The 9,482-nt window shown below is 36.2% G+C and overlaps 1 protein-coding gene across 1 annotated transcript; it reads right to left on the reverse strand.

Moving 5' to 3' along the window:
• Positions 1–2,495: 2,495 nt before the first annotated feature.
• Positions 2,496–9,141, reverse strand: LOC132187174 (uncharacterized). Its single transcript, XM_059601390.1, has 7 exons — positions 8,724–9,141; positions 7,924–8,378; positions 6,922–7,036; positions 5,798–6,472; positions 5,161–5,238; positions 3,356–3,469; positions 2,496–2,961 (listed from the first exon to the last, which is right to left on the reverse strand). Exons 1-7 carry the CDS (start codon positions 9,078–9,080, stop codon positions 2,689–2,691), a joined length of 2,067 nt encoding a protein of 688 aa, XP_059457373.1. The 5' UTR covers positions 9,081–9,141; the 3' UTR covers positions 2,496–2,688.
• Positions 9,142–9,482: the final 341 nt, after the last annotated feature.

Here is a 9,482-nt window from a genome sequence, read left to right on the forward strand (position 1 = left end):
CATATATATATATATATATATTTCCCAAAATTGACAAAACGACGCCGTCACTCGGCCTGTTCAAATTCTACGAAAAGTCGGTGACTGTGAATAGTCCCAGTCTCCTAGATACTTTCCAACGGTGCGAAAGCCGGGGTGCACGAAGATTATGTGCCTTAAAACCCTAGAAATGACCGACGAACCATTGTTGAGCCGGTGGGCGAAGGTTTGGGTTAACAGGATCCTCTCCAGTTTTTGTTATTTTATTTTTTGAGTGGGTAAAAATACCTCTCCAATATAACTAACTAAATATTATCCACTTTAAATGAAATTGGGAGAATTCTAATTCCCTTCGGCTACCCTTGACAAGTCTCTACAATTCTTATTCTCTCTTGCAAGCATTTGTTGCCCAAATTTGACTATGCATCAACTACATCATCAATTTATAATATTATTCTTATTTCGTAAAGCATTTGAATCTAAGAAATTGTCCACTCCATTTTGACAACATCTTACCAGTTGGTTCTTACTCATTTATTTGTTATATATAGAACTGGATGATTTATATTTGTAGACTTGTAGTTATCATGTATCTAAGACAGAAGATTATAACTAAAAGCGGTATTATGAGGCTATTAAGTTGTTAGGTATGGGAATGTCAACTAATAACTAGCACATATGGATCAAGCTATTTCAAGATTCACTGACATCTTGATGGTGCTGAATGAGGCTATGATTCAACCAAACTTGAAGTGCCGGTAGTTTCTTTACATAGATATCATTCATGTATAAAATAATCATAGTTAATTCGTATGGGACCATATCTCCCAAATTTTTTGATTAAATACCCTATCATATAATTGATCGGATATTAAGAAATACATATAGTTGGTACAATTTTTATTTTATTTTATTTTATTTTAAGGTTTTTACCTGTCATTTTCTATCTCTGATTTTTAATATGATACCAAAGTAAAGGTTCTAAGTTCACACATTGTCTTTGTTATTCACCTCCCATATTAATTATATTTTACTTGTTGGGCCTTACTAATTAAAAAAAATTTGAGCACACACGTGAATTTTAGAATATAGATTAAAGAGTAATGTTATTTAGTAGATTGTTATATGATTGTTATACAATTTATGATGTAGTAGTAAAAATTAGCACTTGTAATTAAAAAGAAAAAAAAAATAGATGATTTTCACTGTTACGACATCCTACTTGTATGACAGTCGTATACCAACCTATTAAATAGCATCACACTAAATTAAATAATTAAATTAATCATTTTCTATCAACTTTAACTTTTAAGATAAGTGATGATTTAACAATATATATATATAAGCGAATTAGCGAAGGATGCGCACTATGTTGTCCTTGTAATTGACATTAGTAGTCCCCATTAGTGCATGATCTAATGATGTAGCACTCGAACTTGTGAGGATTGCTTTGGCCAATCTTTCATTCATGGTTTGGTCTGAAATTTATGGGACTTGCCAGAGTTTCAGGTTACATTTTGCTTGTAATATCTTTTGCCTCGAAACGACAGATATTTGTCTATTCTTGATGCCATTTAATTTCAATTCATAATTGAGTATTGTTCAAAGTACTACTAGTTCTTTATAAGTGTCACATTGCAAACCGACATAATAATCCATGTAACCCTTAATTCTTTACACTTGCAAATTAACATGATAATCCACGTAACGCTTACCACATCAGTGGATTACCTGATGTGGATTACCGCACCCACACGGTACTTCACAAACACTCATTTCAATAAAATATGAGCTGTCATCCAAGATTTCAAGAGTGTTGGCAAAACTGTCGTTTTTCCAATACAAAATCTTTCTTTTTTTTTACAAGTATTTTTGCAATGCAGAATCTTATTAGTATTAAATTGAAAAGTTTAAGCTCTCACCTAGTTGTTTTAACCTACCTCAAGAGCATGTTGAGGAGTATCAAGTAATTAATTTTATAAAATTTATTAGCGACCACTGTCGGGTTATTAAATAGAAAATTTTTGTGTTTCTACTTTCTCCCATGTTAATATGAATTACGGTTATGAATTGAAACGACAGGCTAATCAAGGAGGGAGCTGCTAAAGTCCAGGGAATGGGGAGCTCGATTTAGTTGACATTTTTCATTACATGCCACCAATAATATTCATCCAGTCATTTCCCAATCCATGGCTACCAACAGAGTATATCATGGTTAATTGACCTAACGAATGAACTTGGGAAAAAGTTCAATTTATAGGCATTTCGAGAATTTAAAAATAATAACAAAGAATATATTATCCATAAAAAGTGATTTAATATATATATATAATTTCTCGATTGTAGGGTCATCAAGGAGACACGGTTACCTAAAACAACCCAGTCCTCTTAAGATAGACATTTTGTCTTGAGAATGAAGTTGAGAGTTCAGGGTTCTGTAAGTTTTAGGGACTTCAGGATATAAGCTGTTCTTACATCTTCAATTGGTTTACCAAAAGAATGAGACACGATACACCAAGTGAAAGACAAAAATTCAAATTGATTGCCATTAAGAAGTCAAAATTAGATCATGAAACTATAAAGTAATACAAGGGCTTTATGTCATCTTTCTATGGAATACGGGATTCTCTTGCATATTCATGTGTATTAACATTGCGCCCCACTTTTCAACGAGATTAAATTACTTTTCAAAAAAAGGGTGGCTTTATTTTATCCGTCCTCAAGGATCTCCCTGTGTACATGCATGCATGAGGTGCTGCAGTACTTGTAATTATATCTATGAAAAGGAATTTTACCCGCCAGTGAAGTATTACAGCAGGAGCAAGTAATGTCGCCAGCTAACCCACTTTTGGATTGTGAGGTGCTTGGTACAATTGGGGCGTTATTACCTTGACCATTAAGGGCTGCAGCCGCAGCAATTCGCCTCTCAGCAGCAGCTGCCCTCTTTTCCCTCTCAGTGGCCAGTGCCCTTTTCAGCTCCTCCTGATTCAGTCACCAAAAAAAAGCTCATACAGTACATGTAATTGCGATTGAATAATTAAGACACTGACGTGGCAAAAGGGAAATAAAGTAAGGTAATAAAATAAGTGCGCCCTTCCCCAGCAAGCTCCAATCAAAAGTAAAATTGAAACCTTAAAAAAACAATCGATGTCATTAGCAAAAGCACCAGCATATGACCCCAAAATTGATTCGCCTTTTGATGATGTTATGAATACAAACGGGAAAAATTGTGCAATTCATTTTTAAAACAATATAATGCTGTTTTATATATTAAGTTCATGTAAGATAGGGCCCGACTCTCTACACTAAAAATTTCAAACAATAATATTAACGATGACAACAACAATAATAATAATATCATTTTTATAATTCTAACCTCTTTAGAGATCTGTGAACCACTACTAGAATGCAATCCCTTGAGAATAGAAGTTGAAGTTGTTCCTTGATTCTCTACACCTTTTGAAGCATTCTGGCCGAGGGCAGCCTCAGACTGCAAAATCACACCAGGATGACATTGAAGATATGAAATTGAAATGGAAATAGTGAAGGGTAAATGTGTTTAAAAAGCAGGACCATTTCATGCAGTTGATAACATGCTTTAGTTGATTAATAAAATAATATTAGGATGATGTGTGGTGTGGGGATCAAGCCCTCAGGCAGCTTTTCTTGACATGTTCAATTTGGCCAGTTGTAAGGATGCTTCAATAGCAGATCATTTGGAGTTTTCTAGTAAGTCTCATCAATATAATGTCAACTTTTTGAGAGTGACTTACAACTGGGAGGTGGATCTCTTTACCTCGTTCTTCAATTTGTGGTTTCCTTTAGATTGAAACGGGGTGACGAAGACAGCTTTGTTTGGTTTCTTCCAAGAGAAGGATGTTTGATGTTAAATCATACTATAATGTCCTTGTTCCCCGCAATAACACTCCTTTCCCTTGGAGAAGTGGCGGAATAAGGCTCCCTTGAGAATGGTTTTCTTTCCTTGGTCAGCTGCCTCAGGGAAGATTCTAATCATGGATAATCTTAGAACTTGGCATGTCATTGTGGTTGATTGGTATTGTATGTATAAGAAGAGTGGGGAGTTAGTGGACCACCTTTTACTACATTGTGAGATGTCTAATGCTCTATGGAATACCATCTTTAGCCTTGTAGGGTTGGCAAAGGTTATGCCTTGTCGAGTGGTAGATCTTTTTGCTAGCTGGAAATGGTATTTTGGTAGGATTCGGAATGCTGTTATATGGAAGAAGGTCCCCTCTTGCCTTATGTGGTGTCTTTTGAGGAAGAGAAATGATCCGAACTTTGAAGACTATGAACGGCAGTAGTGGAACTAAAGGATTTTTTCTTCAAGACTCCACTTGACAGCAGCCGTAGAGTCAATGTGCATTTTAATAAATTGCATTTGCTTATGAAAAAAAACACAAATTTTCTCAACAAAAAAATTCTCAAAATTCCACAGCCGGCTACTATAGCTCTCCAATTTAACAAACGGACTAACAGAAAGAATAATAATTAAGAACATGTTTGAGATTGCATTTGAAAAAAAAGCTTTTAAGTCAAAAAAACATTTTTTGGCAAAAGCTTCATTTTTAAGTTTTTGTCATTTTTAGAATAAAAAACAAAGTCAAAAAAGTACTTTTGAAATTTTTTATCAAACAGGCCAACTTTTTTTTGGCAGGACTTTTTAAGTAGAACAAGGACTTTTTAAGCCCTCTAACACAATTCTAAACAAGCCCTAAATTTAAAATTGGAGCTTCAATGGGTCATGCACCCATGCTTCAAGGTCCAAGCTCAATGCACTTGACAAAATCTCTGAGGTGGTTTCGAAACAGGGTAATTAACATGCTTGACCTTTAATTATACTCTAATAATTAATGCTAGACACGAGGGTAATTCAAACTATAGATTTCATTATACTAAAAATCAGTTACTAGAAGTTGACTCCTCACTGCCACTCCCTTCTATTGGCTAAAAGCTACAAGAAAGAAAAAAAAAAAAAAAAAAAGAGGAGGGGGGGGGAAGGGGAAATCACATCAATTCAAATGTTATCCTAAATAAATCCAGGGTAAACATAGATTTAATTCTGGAGAGCATAAAACAAGACAAAAAACCTAAAGGCTAACAAATTCTCCATTACCATCTTTTCACAAAATATAAGGGGGAAGAAAAAAAAGCACTATGCACCTGAGCCTTCTTTTCTTTTGCTTTACGTAATTTCTTCAATTCTTTTGCTCTGGCTTTCTTCTTTGCATCTTTTTCTGCCTGAAGAACCACAAAAGGAAAACAACCAGTCTCTCATGTTAAGCATAGAATTTAATCTTGAAATGGTTAGATCAAGAAAGCAAGGGAAAATGCATCACTATTGAGAAAACAGATTTGGTTGGTAAAACCATTATGTATGTGAATATCATTGACTGATAAGAAGTTACACAATCACTCGAACACTGGGAAATCCATTATTTAAATGATTTTTTGACACCACCCCAAGGTAATGTGGCTCTCCGTGATGTATCCTGACGCTGCACAAGCTAACATGGAATATCTATGCTACAAAATACAATAAGGGACACAACCACCAAGATCCCAACTATGTATTCTTTTACAGCATAATGCCCTTTCCTCTTTGCATTATATTTTTCTTCAATATATGATGTTTCTAGTACATAACAGTTATGTGAATTTAACAAATAAATTGAATGAGACATGGCAACCAAGCCACAAAGAAAATAACCAAGATAATGATGTACGAATTTAGGAGTCATTTAACTCTCATTATACGCCACTCACTGATACATCATTGTTGACAGAAACAAATGTCTACCTGCTTAGCAGCTTGTGATTCCTCCATTTCTTTTGTCAATGCACTAGGCACTTTAGCAGCATTCCAATCCCACTTATCAAGGTTCGAGGCCATAAACCTTCTAAAAGTGTTCCTGACTTCCTTATCACTTGCCAGCATATATGGGGTCCGTCCTCTTTCATCATTGCAGCAAGGATCGAGACCCTGTTCTAGGAGTTCCAGAACCTTATAAGCATTGCCAGACTGTGCCGCTTCATGCAAAGGAGTTGATCCACCAGTAAGTTCAATCTCAGTCTCACTTGACATAGACAGTTCATCAGATTTTTTGCAACTTGAACAAGCATCCACATTATCCCAATGGCCCAACTTGTTACCCACATCTTCTTTGATGGAGCCCAGGCTGCCATTATTTATGGTACTCATACTTGAACATGAGTCCACCTCGATGCTTGGTGGAATTTCCTTCTCATCTATTTCATAGCCAACTCGTGTCAATTGGCTATATATACGCTTGGCTTCCTTCAAGGTAGGCCTCCTAACAGTCAATGGAACATTTTGAACTACACAGTGCTGATGGCTAAAATAAGGTTTTTCCCCATTAAAGAGGAGTTGATGGTTGTTTGAAGGAGCATAAACAAAGATGCAAGTGGAAGCATCAAAATAAGGCTTCCAAGAAGCAAGTAGTTCTTGAATATCCTGAACAATTCATGACACAAGAATTCATCAACCTTAGAAGAGTTTAAAATCCATACTTTGGTACAGTCATGCATTCAAACATGCATGTGTCTGTGACCCCAACGTAAACTCTGATGCAATACAGCTAAGGCCATTTAATTTGGTTATCAAAAAGAATAATCATTGGAGTTAAAGATATCATAGAAGAGTAAATTAGGAAAGAAATTTGACAAAATTGAAGATAAAATAACGTTTGGATTATATAAAATTATCGTCGACATGGATGGCAAATGTTTTTTCAAGAGATGTCTAAAATGTAAACATTTAAAGCACTAGCAATGATGTGTTAGTGTCAAGCGATTTGAATTGATATTCATAGATATAAACCAGAATACCACATAAATTATGTGATAACAACAAAACTCAAACAATTAGGACACAGTTGAAGCAAACAATTTAGCTTTAATTACCTTCTTCAAAGCCAGTTCGTTATATCGACGAAGTGAAGCCCCAGCAGAATGTATAGCCCTGCCGCCAGCATCTTTTGATGACTGTTTTTTTCCAGCCTTGGCCCTTACAACATATCTACATGACAAAAAGAAGAGTTCAAGCACACTTTAGCAGACATAAAATGTTTGAATGACTGTAGACAGCGACCATTGAGCAAATCTTCTTCTTCTTTTTTCTGTTGATTGGTAATTTACGCATCAAGTTGGTATTGAATCAACAACTTTATAATCTACCTCATTCTTACAGAGGAGGAGGTGCAATTTGAGCTAAAGCTCATTGGCACCTATTGATCAGTTTATTTCCTCTCCTAAAGCCCCATTAACTTAAAGCAGACCAGAAGAAATAAGAGAGATTGCAAATATTCATCCTCAAGTCACCAAAAAGTGTCCCACTGTGTTGGTTATCCAAAACAGATTGGAAACAGTAGCAGCAACTAAGTACAAAACCAACTTTTCCCTAGATAAAGGAAAGTGAATTTAAGACAATGAGGCAATGAAAACCACAATCTAGAGATGGCATGCTAGAAGACATATGAGCCCAAAGCTTAAGGCTTGCCTTTTGCTGCCATAAGGCTCATCCCATGGGTGCATGGCAGGAGCTTTTTTTTTTTTTTTTTTTTTTGATAAGTAATGATTCATATATCAAAAGCTAAGAGGGGTGCATGGCAGGAACGTGCTTCATTTGTGATTCTGATCTCAAAGGTTATGTAACATGACACATTGACAATCACAACATTAGGAGGAAATGACAACTTTCAAAAAGCCATGTGCCACTTAAATCTCAGAGCTTGCCTTGAAGCACAACATAAAATGATGCCTCAAGAGTCAAAGGCTAATATGTAGAGCGGATACTCCAAAGCTTAGGGGGCATTCAACCAATGCACGTCAAGCAAAGATAAAGACATATAAGAAAATCTCTGTATTTGCACTATCTAGTTCATTCAAAGAAGAAAATATACTAACCTGTGGAATGTTTTGCAAGCAACGACTAAGTTACCATCAAAGACACAACCAGCAAAGTGCCCACCACTTGCAAGCAACACAATTCTCAAATAGGTATTATCTCTAGGCTCCCGAATCAAACTTTTCAGTCTCTCGATCACTTCATTCTCTCTCAAGTATGGCACACCCCCGCCATTGACTACAACATTATTCTCATAAGAAACATTTTCAGATTCATTCATAAGTAAACTCTTCCAAACTGAAACTCTCTCTCCCGTATTAAGACAGAAAAATAGCTTTTGCTTAAGGTTTTCATTCATTCCCCTAGGCAAAGCACGGTTGGGACCAAATCCCTTGTCGGCTTCATCTTCTGATCCTGATATACTTGATACATCATAGTCGTTGAAAGAATCAGAGGTCAACTCATCAAAATCCTCCTCCCTCACAATGTTCTTTCCAGCAATGCTTAGCTTCACCTATTGTCACATATAACCAAGAATATGCTTCAAATGAGCATTCCTAGAATACAAAAACAAAACAAAACAAAAAATCCAAAAGTCTTATCAATATTTCTGCCATTCTACTGACCCAAAAAAAATTGTTTTCTCTAAACTTTGGAAAAGCTTATAAAGGAAACATATTTCACTGATCAATTCATTAACAGAATTTCAATTTCTTTTTCTTCTCTTGTTTTTTTTTTGGGGGGGGGGGGTAATAAATTTCACACACAAAGAGCTAAATTTTCCTAATTCAGTTCAAGTGAAACAAGATTAAAACCGATTTATCAAAAAGGAAAATGGAAGATACGGAATTCGGTTTACATTGAATCGATGAATATCGGACTTGAAGTGCGAGCGCTGGTCCTGGAGGGACTCGAACTCGGCCTTGCAGGTGTTGCAGGTCCATCTAGGTGTCGCTAAGACGTCTTTTTGGGCGGTTTTCTCGTCGCTTTCGGGGACGTCTAGGGTTTCAGCGGTGGATTCATTGGTGTGATCGAGCGGTTCGGAGATTGAAGTCAGAGAGGAGTGAGGGGATGAGAGAAGGCGGCAGGCGTCGAAGGAGCTGGGCGGGAGGTCGAAGATGCAACGTTGCCATTTCTCTTGCTGAAGGTTGGTCGAAGCGTTGCTGTCTTTGGTGTTGGTGCTTCTGGAAGGAGGATTATCGGCCTCCATGATCATCGATTAAGGTGTTCCTGTAATGAATGGCTTATATGCTTTTGACGATCCATGATTGCACTTAAAACGACGGCGCTTTGTGCTCTGAAAAACGACGGCACCTCACGGTCGTTTAAAAGTGAATAGGGTTAGATGTCGGATAGGGATCCGGCTTTATATGTTGTAGTTTTTTTTTTTTTTTTTAATTTATTTTGTTTTCAACATACAGAACGGGAAAGGAAAAATTAAAATAGAATAAAACATAAAAATGGTAGGCAACCCAAACAATAATCCCTAAACAATCGAAAACAGTGCAAAAAACAAGTAATAAAGTAACTAGCAAGACTAGGTTAAATAAATAACTCAGCCCATTAAGAAAGAGAAACTCATCTCCTTGACCCATTGACAGATTGATCGCCAAAATTT

The sequence above is a fragment of the Corylus avellana genome, chromosome ca7 (assembly GCF_901000735.1).
Source record: "Corylus avellana chromosome ca7, CavTom2PMs-1.0".
In the NCBI taxonomy this organism is placed as follows: domain Eukaryota; kingdom Viridiplantae; phylum Streptophyta; class Magnoliopsida; order Fagales; family Betulaceae; genus Corylus; species Corylus avellana.

Excerpts from the sequence above, each read along its gene's own strand:
- LOC132187174 (XM_059601390.1), bottom strand. The coding sequence starts at position 9,080 with ATGATCATGGAGGCCGATAATCCTCCTTCCAGAAGCACCAACACCAAA. Across the intron at positions 6,473-6,921 it reads ACGAACTGGCTTTGAAGAAG|GATATTCAAGAACTACTTGC; the intron begins GTAATTAAAGCT and ends TGAATTGTTCAG. Across the intron at positions 5,239-5,797 it reads AATCACAAGCTGCTAAGCAG|GCAGAAAAAGATGCAAAGAA; the intron begins GTAGACATTTGT and ends GTGGTTCTTCAG.